The 21,751-nt window shown below is 38.6% G+C and overlaps 1 protein-coding gene across 2 annotated transcripts in view; it reads right to left on the minus strand.

Moving 5' to 3' along the window:
* Positions 1-34: 34 nt before the first annotated feature.
* Positions 35-21,751, minus strand: part of kermit (PDZ domain-containing protein GIPC-like protein kermit) — an 82,120-nt gene continuing 60,403 nt past the window's right edge. The window contains exons 1-7 of one of the 2 annotated variants that reach the window (XM_083132774.1): positions 18,982-19,002; positions 12,061-12,157; positions 10,173-10,306; positions 7,624-7,762; positions 6,190-6,299; positions 3,299-3,380; positions 35-731 (exon numbers count right to left, since the gene is read on the minus strand). In XM_083132774.1, coding sequence (XP_082988900.1) covers positions 574-731; positions 3,299-3,380; positions 6,190-6,299; positions 7,624-7,762; positions 10,173-10,306; positions 12,061-12,121 — 684 coding nt within the window. In that variant the 5' untranslated portion in view covers positions 12,122-12,157; positions 18,982-19,002 and the 3' untranslated portion in view covers positions 35-573. Of the gene's footprint in view, positions 732-3,298; positions 3,381-6,189; positions 6,300-7,623; positions 7,763-10,172; positions 10,307-12,060; positions 12,158-18,981; positions 19,003-21,751 lie in introns of those variants that run through there. The other variant, XM_083132768.1, reaches the window with a different exon arrangement.

Below are 21,751 nucleotides of genomic sequence, written 5' to 3' on the forward strand. Positions count from 1 at the left end.
ATAAAGAATGAAGCGAAATGAAATGAAAATAATATCTGGTGTGGTAAAAATAATTTATTAATTAATGAATTACATACCTAGCTTCAGGGTAACATTAGTTTTATTTTGTTAACACTTGTCCATTTAAAAATACTTTTTTGTGCCAAACAACATTACTTTTTAAAGTCCTTTATAAAAGACTTGCATGGCACTAAGATGTAACCAATTTATAAAGGCATCAAACCTACATATGCACATTTGGTGTAGCTTCCTTACATAATGAAACTGCAATTTGTTGCCTATTGAAACATTACAACTACTACAAGTATATATGTACACTCGCACACGCACGCAAATACTTGAGAAATATACCTAATTATTGACATTATTTTTGCATGAAACTCATTTTTTTTTTCACATAAATTACATATGATTGATATATACTTTAAAAATTCCTGCAAAATGAGCTATGATCCATACATTTTTGCTCGAAAGACTAGACAGTAGGTAGTCTTTCTCATTGTTTATTCTATACAAGTTGTGCCATTTAAGTTGGAATTGTCTGGCATTAGCTGTGCAGCATTCATAATATGTTTACTTCAGTCTTCCAGCTCTAGCATCTGTCACAGCTCCCCACAGTTCAATTATGAAATCATCCGTGAATCCGAAAGCTTCGAGATCTGAACCATCAATTGCTTCTGCAAAGTCCATACTGTTGGTTTTTCCGTCTGCTTGTTCCCAAATTTGTGTAGCTGGAAAGGAAGTAATAATGTCAAACAATCTGATTAGCAGGCATTTTGTGTATCAGGGTTCTCCGACTCGGAAAAGCTGGAGAAATTGGCTTTGGAGTGAACAGGCCATGGAAGGATTGGGGAATTTGTATACAGGGCTGGATTAACCTATGGGCAACTGGGGCAATTGCCCTGGGGCCCCCACCAAAAGGAAGCTGTGAAGGGCCTCCACCAAAAAATCTTCTAACCAACTGGCTATGCTTGTGAAAAATTACATAAGAAGTTGCATTTTAAGAATAAAAAAAACTTCAATATTGTCGTATGTCTACACTCTTCATCCAATTGTAGCACAGCTCTCAGTTGATCTGTTTGTAGCAAAGAGCTTATATACGCTCTTGGTTTGTAGATATCTGAAGCTCGGTATACTTTATACCACGGAATGATTTGGCTGTGGTGTGGAAATAAGGCACACTTATTCAAACAATCAATTCTCAGATACGAGTAAGATTATAAATAATCCTACAAAGTATATAACTTTCTTTCGTTAATAACATTGTATTAGAACTGTGAGCTTTTCTAGGGGAAAAAATTGTGGAGATAAAATATACTAGCGCTTTCTCAGAAATGAAATTAATGACAAACAGGCTTCGTGCTGCCATGGGACAGGATCCAATCTGTTCATTAAGCATTGAACATGAACTTGTTCGTGAATTGAACTTCGATGATATAGTAGATGAATTTTCGGTGAAAAAGGCAAGAAAAGTGTGTGTATTATAAGTGTTAAGCCTTTGGGAATTTTCTTGAAGAAAGTGTACTTACTGCAATTGCCACAATGAACCTGTCCGTAATTGTCCAGTAGATGGACCGTGCATATGTAGTGACATATTTACTCTTAATTGTAAATAATATCATTTATAATAAATTATGTATGTAAGTACAGTCTACTGCTCAGTTCTCTGTTTCCGTCTGAACCCCCTTAGTATTTACTACATTTTGTAGTTACAGTGTTCACTCTTCATAATATACTGTAGACATTTAGACGCAGAATTTTACTGCTGCTAGAGCGCTACAATTTTCATCCTGTAACTTTACTTTACTGCGCTATTCTCCCTGCAAACCTATCTGCGATATGTTCGATTGTGAATGACTACCGATTCGAAAATCAGGTCTACCATTTCAACTGCTGAAAATTGGTGGTTAACATATTGACCTAATAAAGCTCCTAGTAAAAAAAAATAAAAAAATTGGGGCCCCCACAAAACATTTTGCCCAGGGGCCTCCACAAACATGTGTGTATATATATATGTACAAAAACACCTTTCTCTTTCTCGCTATAGAGCGACCATAATCAAAAGAACCTTCGGCGAAAAGTCTCCGTGCACCTCCCCTTCTTCCATTCAACTCTCCATAAGGAAGCATGCTCCACTCTGCCCCACTCCTCCATGCGGGAGTACAGTGCTAAGAAGCCGTGGGTCTGCGCAGACTTTATTGCTTGTGGTTCTACTGTACTATTATAAATTTCTCTCTCTTTCTTCATCCCTCCATTTCCCAATTCTGCATGTATTTTATTTAGTATTGTAAAGGGGCTAATTTAGACTAAATTTAAACTTGCATATCTTTCTTATTCAGAGAAACAACTTCAACAAATTTTTGTATAATGTTAAGCATCAAGAGATCTCACTGTGGTGCAAATTTCAGATTTTACCCTGTCCCCTATTTTGGCCACATCAAACTTTTGATTTTTTCAAAATTTTTAACTCATTTTAAACTTGTAGAAAAAGTGGGACACCAAGCACTCCATATTTGAAATAATTTTTGGACTTACCTGACACTGCACAGTAAACACATGAAATACGGGTAAAGTGTTTTGCTCCCTTCATGTATAATTTGTGCCACAAAGTTGAGAAAATATGAAAAAATATCTCGGATTCATTGTAGTATTTGGAAACTGCTATTCTGAGAGCAAAAATTGTAATAAACAAAAGGAAATTGCATTTATTTCTGAAAAAATGTATTTGAATCATTACATTTGGAATTACAGAACAGAAGGTACAACAATTTTTATAAAGGTCTGAAAATGCTAAACTCGCTGCATGAAACTAATTGAAAATGGCTTCCAAATCCAAACGCAAGCCTGAAAAAGTTTGCAGGTAACACTTGAAAGATATAGAATGAATTATTATTATTTTTAAAAATGGTGAAGTGACGAATTAATTCAAAATTGGTCAAAGTGACATGGAATGACCGACCCATTTGACAGTAGTCACTGACCACCCCTTTTGAAGTATGTTCATCAATTATGTCTTATTTGGAATAAAACTAAAGTAGCAGCAAATATGTTATGAAAAAAAAAGCCCAGCAGAAAACTGTTGTCTAAATATTTTCTCCGAAACAAAATATTAGCTGGCCTGTGTGGCAGAGTGGTTAGCACATTGTGCTATGATGCCAGTTTCGAATTCCAGCCTGGGCATTCTTTATGAGTCTCCCTTCAATTTCATCATATCATCACTCATTCCCATCTTCGCGATTAGCCAAAAGTGGCAGAAAAGCGAAGTAAAATAAACCAAATGGATAAATAAATAACTTACCTAATTCAGTATCATTGATACCCATGAAGCTTTCAAGAAGACTGTTTATCTTCTCAATTCCCACCTGCATGTCGTCATCAGGCTGAAAAAAGAAATAAAAGTATCATCAGGCTGAAAAAAGAAAAGTACAGTGGTCGTGGTAGCTCAGTCGTTAGGGTGTCTGACTACCATGCGAGAGACCCAGGTTCAATCCCCGGTTGGGGAGAACCAGGACTTTTTCAACCTGTTCAAGCGGCTCCGGTACCCAGCATCGTATAAAGTGGGTATCTGGAGGAAACTGTTGGGGGTAAAGGCAGCCAGGGGCATGGTGCTGATCACATCACCCCCAGCTCGGCTCGGCCGTGCCATGGCACTACCCTCAGAAGAAAGGCATACCTCGCCCAAGTATTGTTAAATTAATACATTGATAGTTTACAGACAAGGAGATTTGAATCTTGCAATCGGTCAAGCTGGCGTGACGACCACTCCAACCTCCTCACTGCATTGCCAGCTGTTTTGTACCCTCGCGATGCAGCAGTCTGCGCTGTCCACGAGCTGGCCTAACCAAGTTGACAGATGTGCAGAGGGTTGAAGAAGTCTCAGCGAGGAACATTTCCACCATGAGCCGGAAAGAAAGTGGCAGGGGGTGGGGTTAGCCCATAAGACACCAGCCATGCCCGTTTTTTCCTGGCACGGCGATGGGACTTTCACAGTGTTTGACACAGTTGCCACCTTCACAGGTAAGTCGCTAAATACGACAGATTTGTAAGACCCGTTGGGGAAGTAATTTGTGAGAAAGGTACTATCTACTTTTCTGCCTACTTTTGGAGAAACGAACCTAGTATTTCTCCAAAGTTAAATTAACATTTCGATAATAGATAGATGCGCCTAGAGGGCCATCCAGACTTTTTTAAAAATATAAAAGTATAAAACCTATAGTGATGCGAGTTTCCTTTGGCATTTCGACAATTTCTTTTTACAACAAATGTCTAGGATATATTCGACATCCAGTTGGAATACGTGCGCCTGGGGGAGGACAAGGTGAGAGGATTTGTTTTTCCCTTCCTCTTGTAATTGTTGTGTTTTTAGTGAAGTGTCCTGTAGTGTATAAAGATAGGTTAGTGAGTGAAGATGAATTGGATTAGTGTGTTATTACGTAAACACACACTGTTTTCCACGTTACCAAATGAGGATAAACATCTTGGCCAGTGGCGCAACCTCAAGGAGGGGGTGGGTGTGGGCATTGCGATTTTTTTTTCTTTTGATCACGTTGGCACTACCCATCATAGTTGCTGCCGGCTGCCACTGGATAAAGGTGAAATTCAGGTCCCTGTATTTTCAAAATGGTAAGATTTTAAATGATGCACGGTGCACAACTAACAGACTAGTCCTTTCTCAAAAACCAGGAAGAGTTTCATCGTTCTGCAATGAATAATTTTTTACATAATAGGAGAAAACTTGGACACTGTGAGCTTCTATATGAAACAGAACATTTTGAATTTTAAAAAAAATGCAAATATGAGATCTCAAATAATCATAAAAGGTAATTTACAAAACAGCAAAGCAATATTTAAACATAATTTTTATTTTAAATACTTGTGCTTCCTACTGTGAAGCTAGTTTCTTGCTGCAGAATTGACAAGTTACCATGAGGAGAGGAGAACTGTTGCAGCTTCTGCCTGATGCCAGAAGTTCCATTGTCACTTCTGTCTACTTGAGTTAATTAAATACTTCCTTGTCATGAATTTATTTTTATAAGTTGTGGATAGTTAACTTTTTAAACACAGTAATACTTTTTAAGGTGATGCGATGCGTGCAAAATCCTGGTGGAAGCGTAGCAACTTTTTCTAAGATTTAGGCCTGTGTATTGGGCTGGTGGCTGCCCACCATGCATGGACGCCCAGGAGGGGGGAGAAGGTGGGGCTATATCTCCCCCTGTAAAATGAACATCCACCTAAAATGTTAATATTTCACACAATTTCATTTCAGTCACAGTAATTTATGTTAATTATTATAAGGGTGTTGAAGGAACATGATAATTTCAGACTGAGGCATGGTTTTTTGAGGGGGCATCACCATTATGGGTCTTCCTTCGTGGCCGTGCGGTCTAAGATGCTGCACTTTGGACTCCGACTGCGGGATGGCATGGGTTCGAGTCTGCCTGGGTTCAGTCTCTGGGTTTTAGGCCTGTGTATAGGACCAGTGGCAACCCACCATCATGAGAAAATTGGGGAGCTATGAGTGAGTAGCGTAACCCAGTCTTGGAACTGGGGTTCGATGTGCTGACCCGATGTCACTCCATTACCGGTTGAAGATCTCCACACCTCTAGGTTGGATTATGGGAGGGAGACGGCAGCCGGGAGATAGGCCCAGGCCCTTTCGAGGGCTATCGAGCCATGGGTTATTATTATTATCACCACCATTATGGGGGGAAAATATGGTGCCTTTGCCTCCTCTGTAAAAAAATTAACTTGTTTGCCCCTCCCCCCTCTGGAAAAAATCCTGCGGAGTCCATGCCTTCATCATGAGGAAATTAGGGAGCTACGAATGAGTAGCGTAATCTAGTCTCAGAAAACCTACGACGATGACTGGGGGTTCATTGTGCTGACCACACGTCGCACCATAACTGGCTGAATGATCTGCCTGCCACCTTTGGTGGGAGTGAGGCTGGCAGTTATGCGACAGGTTATTATTATTATTAATACATTTTTAAGAGAAGGGAGAGCAACGCGTAAGAAACTGTGCACTGCTTCTAGTGAAGGTAACTTTTGAATGTTTGAGCGAAGAAATAAAATTCCTTTCCTTTTGAAAAGGAATCAAGTTTTGTAAAGTCATCACATAGTATCAAGTAAGGCATTGCTTTTGTGTAAAAAACATCTGAAGTTAACTTTGTACAGTCAATAAAGACTCACCTCATCTTCTATTTGTGCTTCTCCATTTGCTCTTAATCTTAAAGTTTCTTTACCGGAACCATAATTGGCCTTCTTTGCTTTGCGAGGATCTGACCGAGGACCTATATTAGCTGTAAGGAAAAACAATGTTTGGTATTAATATTTGGTCAGGATCTGTGAATTAATTTTTTGAAACCAACATAATTTTAATATTAGAGCTAATAACTTGTTAATGTTAAAACTGTATAGGAGACTCCACTCTTTAGTGAATGGGCTATTGAATTCTGAACCTTTGCCTTACACATTGATTTCCAGAACCTGGTCCCAAAATTAAGCTTTTTGAATTTTTTTGTCTTTGTCTATTTTTGTTAAAATAATTGAAACAAAAGCTGAAAGAAAAACATATACAAAGAACTCTGTGTACAACGGCTCTCCAAGACCAGAGCCTACTAAGTGGCTCTTTCTTTGGGAGACACATGGTCAATACTTCAAATCCCATACCTGCTCTTTTGTGGCTTTTGCAACCAATTTGTGCTTCTGCTTTTCAAGTACCTCCACAATTCTCATATTCTTGGGTCAAGACTGAAAATCTGACAGCTTGCACAAGGAAATGAACCTGGGACAACTTGCACCAAAGGCACGAGATAGTCATTTGTCTACACTGGAGGTCATATAAAAGAAAAATTCATATATGTACGTACTTATTTTTAGTAGTCAGTCCTCATTTTGCCATATTATTTCCCCACCGTTGACATTGTTTATTTTTAGGAATACTGGTCCAAATGGAGGGGGGCATCCACCCCATGAACCCCACCTCCAGCCCTCCAGTGGTCAACCACTTAACATGCTTAGTTACCAAGCTAACCAAGAGGCTAAAAGTATAATTGTATCATATCATGAAAAAACAAAAACATTACTGGATGAATCAAAATTTAACTCTCGAACTTTGCTGGGGTGTAAGGGGTGCTCCTTCCACGTAGTACACCCAATAGTCAACCTCACTTCCACATAGTACACCCTGGACTGCAGACTAACGAGGCTCTGGCGACTGGCTCCATAGCCAGTATAATTTTGTTGTGTTGTCCTGTGTTCTGTCCTTATTTGTACTGAGTGCTCCTTTACAGCCTCAGCTTTTAACGAAAGTCAGAAGATTTTAATATTTTATGATTGTAGTTATGCAACGTTAGAGTTGTTATGTGTAACGATAAGGGGCTGGACCCCGTATAATGTGACTGGTGCAAAATAGCCTTAGTGCTAACGCACCCAAAATTTTAAATTCAAATCAAATCAAATCGAACCTTGCTGAATATATCAAATCTTGTATATTCATATACGTCTTGACCAATGAAGTTCGAAGAACTCTAGATTTACTTTAAGTGAGTCTATGGAATGGTTATTACAGTTTCACAATTACCCTTACACTAGAGCAAATTTTCTTCGTGAAAATAAACTTACCGAACCCTGCTTTCATTGGCTCTATTAGCCTCATTGTGAAAGTGGTGCCTTTTGGAATTTCCTTGAGCATTTTCGCTACCTCAAAATGCCTCCTTCCGATAAGGTTCTCTGAGTCTATCTTTTCAATGTGATCACCAACCTGTAGGATACGCAAAAATAAGATCAGTTTTTGCTACAAGGCTTGCTTCAAGATAAAAATGCATGGTTTTATTGTTAAATCAGCAAGTCAAGGGTCATATGAGGTTTGTAAAGATAGAGTTTCATCCCAAGCATTCATATAGATCACATGTTTCAAATTTTTAAAAGGGTGTTGGAGATGTGGGAAGAAATAATTGCTTGCAGGATAAACTTGCTACAGCCGACATAGATGTAGGCTAATAAAGAACCTTTTTCACTGACATTCAGACAAGTAACCTACATAGGTGAACCTATCAATTTGTAATAACTACATAAAATAAAAACGATATTTATTTCTTAGTGTGGAAATGTTTTTGATTTCAATGCTTCGACCTACATTACCAGTCTTCATCAACAATGCTGGAAAAATTGAATATAAACAGATAAAATAGGGAATAAAACATCATGCTTGAAATGAAGAACATTTACCACATTAAGGTGAAGAGTGACAGTTTCGCACTAGTTGTTCATTTGTTTCAATATCATGAAAATGGACACTGACTGCTACTAAAAAGAAACCTCGGCTGGACAAGAGGCTATGGATTTCTCCCCATGTTGCATGTGGAAGTAGATTTTCAAGTTAATTATTAAGCTGGAGACGATATTTGAAAAATATGATGAATATGAATTTTCAGATCCCAATGCATTCCTTACGGAAAAAAAATGCAACAACTTGGAGTTAGAGCTAATCAATTGGGAGTTTTGGGTTTTCAACTTAAACCTAGAACAAATCAAATCTTCAATGTGTACTCTTTCCGTTCATGTGTATTTCTATGCCATCCGAAGTTTGGTATTCCCAGGAGAACAAGTAAAATAATACTCCCATGAGTGCAATGTTAAGTTTTCTCCCCCTCCTACAACCATCCAACGCACAGACATCTCTTTCTCCACCTCGCCGTGGGAAAGGTCGGTCAGGGAGGTGCTGTTTAGAACCTTGTGTCTGGTTGGACATTGCAACTGTTCCTCATGCCCTAAAGACATGTAAATATAATTTTAATTGTACTTTGAACCGTCACCCCTGTGCACAGAATCGACCGATCCAAGTGGTTAAAAGCGTGGGAAGATCGTTAGAGCCTGTACTATTGTGGCACTATCGCGAGTGTGTGTTGTGTGCATCATGGCTCCTAAGGTGAACCGTTTTTGGGAGGGATACATAGTTGCACTTTTCCACGCCATTCGGTGTCAAAAATTCAGAAACAGTGCAAAGAACAAGGATGCACCTTGGGTTCGATGACCATCAAGAACATAATCAAGCGGCATAAAAACCACGAGGTTCCAACTATTCAGTCGCCCATCAGGGGGACGAGGAAGTGAGCGTGTACTGCAGTGATGCAACCTGTGTCTCAGAAGTTGCATTGAATGGCACTACAGGAACCCCCCCCCTCCCCCCGACACAACGTGTGATGGCCACACGACTCCACGTGGCCCAGTCAACTGTGAACTGCACCCTGTGTGAGAAATTAAACCCCTGGAAGGTTTTTAAAAGCCGTGAACATTACCTCAGTGAGGTCTATCTGTGTAAGGTCTCATCATACATCTTGTTCTACCCAGAACTTTCTGCAACAGATGGCAACAGACACCGACATTCGGGCTATTCCATTTCACGATATACTGGTGAAGTCACCAGATACGAGTCCCATGGATTTCTGTGGGTTTGGTCTACTGAAACGGGCACTTTCCTCTCATCGTGTTGCCACTCTCCGGGGCCTGTGGAAAGCCTGTCAGGAGGAAGATTCCACTTCCTGTATTTCATCGTAGCCTCCTACAATGGAAGTTATGGTGCAGGGCTATTGCCAAGACACATGGTGATCACATTGAGGCCAACCGATGGTGGTCCCATGGATTTTCATATGGTAATTGCTAATCCAAAATCGGACACATATATGCGGATCGACCTTCTGTAATAATAGTAATAACTACTTCTGTAGGAATTACTGAAAACCTTGAAATAAATACATGCTAGAAATGTTTAACATTAAACAACAACCACTGCTATTCTTTCATTGGTAACTATTTGGAATCAGAGATGATAGATCTAATTATTTTAAAGCAGCCTCAGCATTTTTCTTACAGGTTCAGGGACTGGGGGAGGGAAATTCCTTCACATCTGCATAGTTTTTAGACTTTTTGGGGATGCTCCTCGACATTATACAGGTGTAGGAGTATGCAAAACATGAATGAAAACACATTGACTGCAAGATGAAAGCTGTGTTGCTCTAGTTTGAGCACTAATGACAAACAACAATGTCTATATTTGCTAACTAAACATAAAGGAATTAAGTAAAAAAAAGGGGTCACCAGGATATAGCTTTGTTTTAAAATCAAAATTTCTAAAGCATTAACATATTTAATAAGAATTACAGATTTAATACCTGAATATATTTGATTCCATCTATAACACTTCCTTCCTTTATTCTTTTGATAAAGGCATACCCAGCTCCATTGTCTGTGATTGTAAGGCCTAATGCATCCTCTGTTTTTGTTATTTCAATTTCTTTGTGTTGTCCTGTAATATGAGAAAATGGCATACTTTAAAACAAACTTCCCTAATTGAAACTGTCTTTAATGATGTTGATGGATTCAAGGCCTTTACTTGGCTTAGTGGCTCAGCATAAGTGGTGGACTATCAGGTAACCACCGATCTTCCTGGATTAAACTTCCAGCCTGGACATGTTCGTTCTTTGTTAGTATCCCTTCATCAATTTCATCTCATCACTCATCCTCATTGTCACGATTAGAAAAAAATATCAGAAAACTGACATAAAATAATATAAAAATATAAATGCAAATACAGTGCATTTAATATATTTTTTATGTGCCTCTACTCACAGTGTCGTCGATCTTTTATCTACCTTCTTGAAAATGCGACTCAGATCGCGAAATATTGAATTATTTCTATTCGTGTGGTAAGTGTTTACTGTCTCCTTCATTATTTGTATTTATCCGCCCTTCTGGCACCATTTCTAACCCTATTCCTGTTGCTCATACATATATATATATATATATATATATATATATATATATATATATATATATATATATATATATAACTTCAAAAATAGCAACAAAAGAAAGAAAAAATGTGCAATAAATCGTATTGGTTGCATAATAATAAGCCACATTGGTGTGCTCTGTTGACTTTCAAATATCTTTAAAGTTTGACTTACTCTTAGTTTACTTATTCTTTGTTTGTGAAAAGAGAACATTTATGAGCATTTAGTTCTGCAATATGTGAGGTAGAACTTGAATTTTCAGTGTAAATTTTTAAACAAAAGCTTCCAAATACGACAAATTGCAAGCACATAGTAACTGTAACATACAGGGTCTGGCAACTAAACCTGACGGTATTTAATTACAAATAAAATTTAAAAAGAAAAACTCTTTCATGGAACGAAGTCAATTTAATATATGTTGAACTACATCTCAAAGCATTTTAGGAAAATAGCATGAGTGGCAGTTTCATGCAGTTTCTTGACAAGGACAGTTCATTTTTTGAATGACTCCTCAAAACGGATCCGAACTCGTTCGATGTTCTCAGAATTTCGAGCCTTACGATGTCCACCAGGTGTTCTTTTCATTGCTGATGCCTTCTCCTTGAAATTCCTTACCCCCACAGCAAAATTATATTCCGACAGGGAACATGTAGATTACGGTGAATGTCGTTACCTCGAGCAACTCCGTTCAGTGTTGTATAAAAACCGTCAGATTCAGTTGCCACACCTCACAGGTGTGCTATTCAAAAAATGAACTGCCCTGGTCAAGAAATTGTATGAAACTGCCACTCATGCTATTTTCCTAAAATGCTTTGAGATGTAGTTCAACATGTATAAAATTGATTTAAGTTCCATGAAAGAACTGTGTTTCTATTTGTAATTAAAAACTGTCAGGTTTAGTTGTCAGACCCTGTATAAACCCAACTTGGTACAGCTCTATAACACCTTTAGATTAATTTAGACGATTATCAAACATTTATCCACATTTTCATTCTTGTCATACAACATAACTGTAAATTTATCCTCATAAGATATTTGAACTTTAGAATAGGGTGGGTCTGCATCATATTTTTCATAGAGAATAAAGTGTGTGTACAATTTTTCACATTACCTTTACACACATTTTTTTTATAACAGATTTTCTAATTAACGTTTACTCTATTCAGTTGTTCACAGTTATTATGTTGTTAACTCTTCTTAACTGAGTGTGTACCCTTTCATTATCATGCACATGTAATTTTAAAATTCTGATGGAGTTTATACATACCTTTCCTATGTACAAAAATGAAGTCATCCAAACCTATTTGACCTCCGAGGAGTTTGTTCATATCTATTTTGTGAGTGTTTAATGTGCAGAAGAGTATCTGGAAATACAAAACAGGAATAAATTAGTTTTCACCACAAGTATACCACGAGATACAAATTACGAACATATAAATTTAGTGTCAATCTCTGATTGTCACACTGATTTTTTTTTTAATTGACCATAATGTGATAATGATTATGGAAACATTTTAGAACAATATTAAGTTTATTTCACAAATATCAAACAAGACTGCCAGTAAATCTTTCACCTAAAAGGTAAGATAAAGTTCCCCGTGCATATAACACCCTGCCATGAAGGCACATTTAGGGCATTTGGGGGTAGAGACTCACACATTCTCTATTTCGGCCATTTTGGAGGTGATGTTATCAGTACCATGGTTCGACCACCTTTATCCCCAAGGGTTGCCCCTGGATATCCATTGATTTGAGGCTGGATGAACCCCATTGCCGCTTTATGCAGGGACAAGGCCGGAAAAATTCTGACCTTAGATCAACCACCCTGGGATCAAACACAGGTTTCCTGTGTGGCAGTCAGATGCCCTACTGACAATTTTTTTTTTTTAATTAAAAGGAAGACCCCTACGCGGCAGCCTTCCCCGCACATCCAAATTCATACAATTTGTCAATTTCTTTCAATTCTCATTTTCATCAGGACAGATTAGCACAAACATCCATGTCCGAGCCGGGACTCTTGGCGTCGTAGCGTGCTGTGATAACCACTCCGCCACGGAGGTCAACTACAAATCTTTCACATATTTTTATGTTAATTCTGATGTAAAACGAAGCTCAGCAATTAGTTACACTTTGTATGTGAAAGCAACACATGATTTGTGAGCTTCCAACCACAATTGCTCTTTCTTTATATAGGGGAAAGTCTTACAGTACCGACCGGCTTACAGTTCTCACTCCCGGTAATAAATTGCAGGGTACTACAGTGACACATGGAGGGATCCTGTAGTCATACCTCACATAGTTCGGGCGCGATGTATTTTGTTCAGTAGTTAGGGAACTGCGAGGCATTGAATAAGTTTCACAATATTTTGAGTGAGGAAAGTTATCTTTATGACACCATTGGTTCTTTCTATGGTAAATCCATAATGTGTTTTGCAATGCCTGTGAAAGGTACATGTGTTAGGTTAATGTTTATGGTAAAAGTTATTTAATATATTCACTACATAGTGTGCCATCACCTGCAAGGTAACAACAAGTGTGTCGTCCAGTACCGACCATCCCATCGTCGTCCAGTACCGACCAATATTAACTAAAAGAAAATGTGGTCTAATTTGAAGATAGTGGTCAGATCCTTCTTTTATCTTTACAGAGGAAAATAGGAAATTGGGCGGAAACAGTTATGAAGGCGGCTATAGATGAAGGAATTCCTAAGATTCGCATATGATTTTCTCAGAGCATCTAGCATCTACCATCTAGCTCATCAATTTAATTATTGCATATCACAGTATTACAAAATATAGTTATTAGAATTGGGCAGACATTACTAATGTAAATGGTTTCTTGTTTTATTTATTTTAATAATTGTTTTGTATTTCACTGTCGTCCCTATTTGGTGGTCGGTACTGGATGACATTTTTCAGTCTGTCGAAAATAATACATTTTTATTTTTCTCAATATGCAGCTATTTATAAGTAAATATAAAACATATAATATCTTTTTATAGCAAAGGAATTCTGGAAGAATAGAAAATTGCTTTGAAATTCAAAGTTCTTTCACTTTAACAAAAGTTATAATCAAAATACTTAAGGTGGTCGGTACTGCAAGACTTTCCCCCAATTTGGATCTTGGGCATTATTTGTAAGATTTGTAATCAGATTATTTATATATTTTTCACAAATATATAAAAAATACTTTTCCTGAATTTTCAAATATACCTTCAATCTTCGTATTTTTCTGGGAGGAGAGGGAGAGATGGGGTCATCTAAGGAGAAACACAGTAACAAACTAGAATACAGTAACTTTCTACAAGTTAACTTTGAGGTAAAAAAAAAAATAAAGAGTATTACTCAAGATAACCAGGTAGGCTACATCTGATGGACAATGATATCAACAGATTAGATTTTCAAGAAACTCACACTTTTTTAAGATATGGATTAAATTATACTGTCACCCAAAGCCAAACAGATTTACATTGAACAATGATAACATTCCTGGTTTGTAAATGTGGGTGCAGCTAATGGAAATCCCAGTCATATTATTTTTGAATGTTTAATGCATGATAATGACACATACGTACCAGAGGCGAAGATATAGTACAAGCAATGCAAGCACTGCTTGCATAATTCGAATATCATTTAATGTACTTAATGTTCTAACCGTATTTAGTTTCCATCGCACTCGATTTCGCGAAAAAATGCGGCCGCAAACTCCCCCAGCAGCTCTGTAGCAAGCACCAGCCTCAATGCTTGCAGCCGTTCTGCGGGAAAATAAGGCCTCCGAAGGAGTCACATGGCGAAGCGTGAAATTTTGGTGGAACCCGTCCACAAAGCTTCTACAAAAAGCTGTGCTTTCCGAGCTTGCGTGATTCCCGAAAATAGCCGAGTTCAACCGAAAGCAGAAGGATTCATCTATGGGTACGTTGCCAGCAAAAAACTAGTAACGAATATTTGTCTTCATGAACACGTAAACAAGATCGCAAATATAATAATAATTGTTAGTCATAAAATAACTAAAAGAAGTTATTATCACTGTTCTAAATTCCATATATATCATATTATATTACAAATTATTTTAGATTTCGCGAAATATAAAACGCGTAAAAAAAGTTGACATTGGGAGTTGGGGCAGTGGAATTTCTGCACCCCCGTGAAGAGTTTTCTCAGGGAGGGAGGGAAGATTGGACGGACCTTGGTCCCGCACCCTGCTTCCTGGTCGGTCCAGCTCAAATTACGCCAGAAGTGATGACCACTACCAGTGTTTGCAACTGCCAAATTATTTACGCAGTAATTCAAGTGAGCTCTTTCACAAATTTTACAATCAATAAATTGACTGCTTTTGAATAAAACTTGGGGTGAAAATAAAGCTATCTGAGAAAGAACTATCTACTGATATTTGTACATGGCATAGAAGTAAATCGTATACATTCTGCATTTTATGAGCACAAGAATATGTTTTAATGATTGATTGATTGATTTGTTGTTTTAAGTCCACTTTATGCACAGTAAGGCTAATCGGGACTGGACCTACAGTTTAAAATGGGATCTGAAACACTTGTGCCTCCACCGGGTATCGAACCCAGAACCCCTTGATTACAAGGCGACGACACTACCACTGCGCCATCGGGGAGGCCCGAATATGTTTTAAGTTCTATTATTATGACGCAAGTGGTGTTCCCAGGGTCTTTTTACGGTCCCCATTTTGTCATCTTTTCCTTCCTTTGACGTTTTTTCTTAGATATACTGGGCCAAAAGATGGTTATGTCTACCATCCACCCCCCCCCCCTTCACCCCGGGCACGCCATTGAATGACACTTTATTACTTAAATATTAATGTACATACTCGTTCTGCTGAAATGATTCTGATTCCTCCGCGTAATTTTTATCTCCAAACTGATATATCTTTCCTTTGTGACGGATAAAATTAAGGAAATAGGTTGGTATCACTTTCTGTTGTTTCAGAGATTTTCAATTTGATCTTGTGTGGATGCTTGTATTTGCAGTTGTGGAAAGCGCGTGGGATAGTGTGAGTGTTTGTTGCTTCGTGTTTTGTGCTGTGAATTTATCGGAATAAACGCGTATTTAGGAACGGTTGATGTGAAGTGCGGGTGTATTATTGAGCAATTGAAAATTGCTTCGTTTAGCTCGAGAGAGATAAGTGTTAAAATGAAAATCGTGGAAGGGGGTCGACCAACACCAAGAGTTTGAAATTTATTGTGGTGAGTACATCGTCTATGCATGTGTTTCTTTGCTTTGAAATGAATTTTTTATTGTTTGTGTTTAACTTTTTATTTAGTGTTTAAGTTACTCCAATGCGGTTTTAGGGTGCCCAAAAATACTAAATTACATCATGCAGCGTAAAATAAACAAATGATTCCCATTTTTTTTTTATCTAAATCGGTTTGGTCACCGTTTGACCATATTCAATAATAATGAACAAATAAAGGTACTAATAAGTAAGTAAGAAATTCCGTCTCCCTTTAGTCGTATGCGGAAAGTTCGCATATGCAAAACGTTTAATATCATATGAATAACGTTACCTGGATTTTTTTAAAAAAAGTAAATGTGACGTTTGCGGATCATATGGTTTATTTTTAGTACAGTCACTTTATTACGATATTTTGACAAATCCAGCGACTGGGTAAATGAGGCTATAAACCTTGAATCTTTCCCCTCGGCATGTCGTTGTACTACATGTTTTGTTGTACTGAAACATTGCTTGCCTCCTTCGTAAGACTACGCTTCGCTACTGATACGTACACATTACAACAAAATAAAGCCTATGCAACAAACTCCCACCAGTGGCATAGCGTTATAGTACGCCCGGCGTTCCAAGATTTACAATTTCAAAAATGCTTAAATGCTGTGATTATAAAGTAAAACGTGACTTATTTCATATATGTTTGACCTTCATGGCATTATAATAGCTATTTTTCGCAATCCGCTTGCAACGCTTCACTCTCAACACTCGTTCTAGCATCTCTTTTCAATGCCTTTTCCGGCCGGACGCCGAGCAGGTTCGGCGTACAAGACTCTATATTCCTTGCTGCCTTTGTGGAGGGAAAGCTTCGATTTCTACAGCACGCGCGTAAATGCTCTTTCTTACGCCAGCGTGTGGAGCAGAGAGGTCTAGAGGTCTACCGTGATTGGTTCATGTGACCCGTCCTGCCTTCTGAAGCAGACGACAGCGGTAGAATTCCTCCTACCCGGTTCTTCGCTCTTCGCGCTCATGCAACTCGTGCTATGTGATGCTACAATACGCAATATTGACTGACGTAACTTTACCAATCTTAAATATACTGCTTCTTAATGGCCACTGTATTGTATAATTTATTGCACGAACAGCGATGTGCATTAGAGACTAAAAGATCAACACAGTTTTTGTCAAGTAAGTTGGTGAAGTCCTCGTGGTAGAAATTCAGCCTGTGGCTGCTCTACCACTTAACCCGCAAAACTATTAATTTTCTTTATTGTATTTTTTTGTTATTATCTAACTACTTAATATTGTGTCAATGGAAATGTTTAGCATTCATTTGAAAACTCTTAACATCGAATTGTCTCTGGACAAAATTATTTTAAAATGTTTATCAGCATTCTCAAGATGTAATAAACAGTGGTCTGAATTACTAATCGGCACTGTTATGTCAGTAGCGTGTGCGATATTTGGATCATCCACTCTCCTTTGCACGGTGCGCCAAGACGACAGAGGTCCCTGGTTCGAATCCCGGCGTGAGCACGGGTGTTCTTTGTCAGTGTCCCTTCATCAATATCATCACTCATATTCATATTCGCAATTAACCAAAAGTGGTAGAAAAGCGAAATAAAATAAACCAAATCAATCAGTAGTTGGATCATCCACAACAATGACGTCTACTGTTGTGCAGAGGCGCTTGTGATTCAGGTAGATTTCTTAATGACTTGCGTCATGCAGAAAGGTATAAAACACCAGAGTTCAAAACATTTGTGGCATAGTGAGGCATCTAATTTTCTAGCTAAAACATGCATGGATGATGTTTTATTGAAAACCCAGCTGACTTCAGGCAAATAAACAATACCTGTGGCGAGTAATACCATACGTAAATTATTAAGCAAGAAAGGGCTGACCCTTCCTTCGGACTTGGTGTTCCCACCCGAAATGTCCATGCTACGCCACTGACTCCCACACATTAGAAGAACTGAAGGAGAATATCAGGAAAGAAACTGAAGCAATTTTAGAAGCTGAACTGTTGCGTGTAGATGGAAATTTCCTGAAAAGATGCCAGAAATGTGTGGATGCACGAGGACAACCTAGCATCTCTTGTGACAAGGTACGTGCTTATTTTCATTGTAATTGTAACTGTAATTCTGAGAACTTCAAGTCATTTCGAAGTTAGCTGTTTCCATAGCGGAGATATCACACGCGATTTGACGGGAGTTACCGTCTAGCCGGCCGCCGACAGGTGGCACAAGCGACGGAAAAGCGCACTGTATAAATATCTATTGCTTTCTAGATTAACAATTCTTTGTCTTGAACTCTTTCATGCTGTACAGGACAGAGACAGACAGATATCGAACAGAGACCACTTGATCTGCTGACCTGCATGCCACCGTTCAACCCTGTTTTCACGCTACCATTTCACCATCCGAATCATGTAAAATTTTTCAACATATCTCAGGGGGGAAGGATGCTCCAACTGGCCCCCGTTCTGCGGGCGTCTTTGGAAACGAGCAAGAAAATTTTAGATCTACTTCTTTGCAAAATGACAATAGAACGCAAATACTTTCATGTTCGATCTTTCCCTTTCTGCCCATTCGACGACCTGGACCTAAGCTGGCAAAGAGACGATGATACTTCTATCGCATGAAGGTATCTATCACTTATCAAACGCAGAGTTATATTTGGTCAAAGAAAGTTCAGAGTTTGTGACTTTTCAGAACCTGTACATGTTTCTCCTTTGTACACTTGATTTTAGTATTTGGTTATAATAGCATTCATTGCACGTAATGCCGCGTAACGTGTTTCATCTACAATTACAAAGCAAACAACTTTCTTGAACTTTTGCATTATTCAAGAGCACATCGTACCAAACACAGATAGATAAACAGAACACACTTAAGATCTTATCGTGTACATTGCTATCTAGTATCGGGCAGATTAAATTCCAGTCTGCCGTGATAATAAAGAACAGAAACAAGACAACCAAAGAGATTTTTACCTGCTCAGCCTTGAACACCAACAGAGAGGTGACGAACCACACAGCCGATTTTGTAAAACAGACTGTTCGCCAGGAACACTTGTGAATCTGCCACGAAGAAAAAGCATAGGAAAGAAGCTCCAATCGTGAACTCTTTCTCACGATAAGATCACGAGTATAATAAGGCGACCTACTTCACAAGTTTATTGTCCCTAAAATGGTGAAGCAGAATAATTTGTGTCTTTCATCTTGTATGTGTTGAAAATTTCTGACTTGGCTTTTTTTAGCAGCTGACTCTGCAGGTTCGTTTTGTCTGTTATCTCTCAGTTTCACATACTTTCTAAGATCTCAATAATTATTCAAGATTGAACAAGCCTAGTAACATTTTCAGGAGTAACTTAATCCAAAATAATAAATTGTCATGTCAAGGTATTGTAAAAAAAGATTGTACAATCAGATGAATATATATTAGTAATTTCATAAATGGGGGTGTGTGTGTACAGAACTACCGCTTGGCTCGTGCCCAGCTATGGATGATATAAATACAACAGTTTTCTGACCGTACGTGGCCATTTGATGGTGGGCTTAGCAAGAATTTTTTGTAGAGGAGGTTAAATCATTGATATAAAATCGAAATTATTATTATTGTGATCGAGGTGAGACTACTCTACCCCATACGTTATTTTGAGGTCTTTCAGAATTTAGGCGTATAGCGTACTGAAATAAAATAGCAGTTCTCAAGATAATCAGGGATAATGTTCAAGGTTTTCCTCTGTGATTTCTGTAATGTTTATTTGAACTGAATACTGGGTGAGTCTGTTAAAAGAGGCCCCGTGGAAAATGTGCTCCTTGCATGTAGACAACCCTGGTACACCGAAGAGATGAGCGGGGTAGAGAACAGTTCAGGATATCGGTGCGAAGCAGTTTAGACAACTTGACATAAACGTAAATGAATGAAACATCTCTTCTGTAAATACAGTACAGTGTGACAACCTACTGCTGGAAATCTCCTCCGTTGACCTGTAGGCCGCGGTGGCTCAGTCGGTAACGCGTCTGATTACCATGCTAAAGGTCCCGGGTTCGATCCCCGGCCGGTTCAAATCCGGGAACTTTTCTAACGTTGGTAGCGGCCCCGGCGCCCACCCAGCGTCGAATGACATGGGTACCTGGGGGAAACCCTGGGGGGTAAAGGCGGTCAGGGGCGTGATGCTGATCACATCACCTTCACTCATGACCGGATCAAGAAAGTGTGGGGCGTTACCCCCACACCCCCTATACGCCTTCATGGCGTGGGGGGAGCACTTTACTTTATTTTTTCTTTATCTTTTGACCTCTAGGCACGTGTGCAGACCATACCACATGTTCTGAAAAGCACGGGCGAGGACATCCTGCGGGATGGCCTGGATAGCTGTGATAATGTTTTCTGGAGTTCTTCGAGTGTGTGAGGGTTGTTGCTATACACCTGTCCCTTTAGAGCTCCCCGAAGAAATCACAGGGTGATAAATCTGGAGAACGAGGTGGCCAAGGTTGTTTCTTTTACTGGAAATTATTAAATAACATTTAATCATATCATCAGTTATCCTTATCCTCGCGATTAGTAGCTAAAAGTGGCAGAAAAGCGAAGTGAAATAAAACACATCAATCAATTGAACGTAAGATTTTGGCTTCACATAGTGTAGCTAATGTAAAGTTTAGGTTAATTTTATGATCTCGGCAACTGCGTTCAGTGCTTTCTTTTAAAAGGACGTCATACGCACGTAGTAACTCTGTAGAAACTCTCCCTTACAAAATGTGTGAGCACATCACTACACTCAAATACACTGACGTGCACTGAGGAGTAGCTAGCCTAGCAGAGATAGATCAATCAATCGCACGTCTCTAATTACACTGGCCAACAAAAAAAAAAAAAAAATTGTCTCAATAACGCCATTAGGTGAATCTAATAGTACTTTCAGCGCTGATTTCAGATCTGTTTGTAGTTTGTTTTTTCCTGTCGCCCACAGTTTTGATGAGACAGAGGAAACAAATTTGTTCTACGGTTTATATAATTTATGCATGCAAGAAGAAGGTGATGTTGCAATAAATACATGTTTGAAGCTTGCCTCTAAAATGTTGTGGTGTATGATTTTCGCCTATATTTGGCATCAGGAACATCCCTCTTCAAAGTCCAGGTATAATCAGCTAACATGGCGGTCCATTTTCCCTGGTAAGTTTCTCCATTTCCGCAATTCGCAATTAAAATTACCACCTGCTCGCTAGCGTCGCTTCCAATATGGCCGCTTTACGTAGGATAGATCTTTGTTTACATTCAGTAGTAGTACGTAATAGCAGCGTGTTGCCATTGCTGGTATGGAAGAAACGTTTAAATTACGCGTTATATTTAAATATTGCGAATGAGATGTGGATTTCAGGAATTATAACGAAGGTGAAGCTGTGCTAAGAGCGAAGCATTTAATTATGATAAATTATAACATGAAAAACGCAGACGAAACTAATATATACGCACTGGTTCTTCAAAGCAGTGCTGTTTCATCTGCACTGCTACATCTCGGTTGTAACTGCCTATCTGGGGCTCTCAGAAATGATTTGAAAATAAAGCATTCACCTGTATTGCAAAGCTTGGGCAGGAAATAAATGTAAACATGCCGTTGCAGTTTTTTCCCCAAAGAGGCAGGCTGGTTTAATAACAACACCGGATAATGATGATGATGATAATAATAATAATAATAATAATAATAATAATAATAACAACAACAATTTCATTGAGGCTATCTTCAGTCTTCACTGAAAA

Source organism: Lepisma saccharinum, chromosome 1, assembly GCF_977018435.1.
Source record: "Lepisma saccharinum chromosome 1, izLepSacc3.1, whole genome shotgun sequence".
NCBI lineage: Eukaryota > Metazoa > Arthropoda > Insecta > Zygentoma > Lepismatidae > Lepisma > Lepisma saccharinum.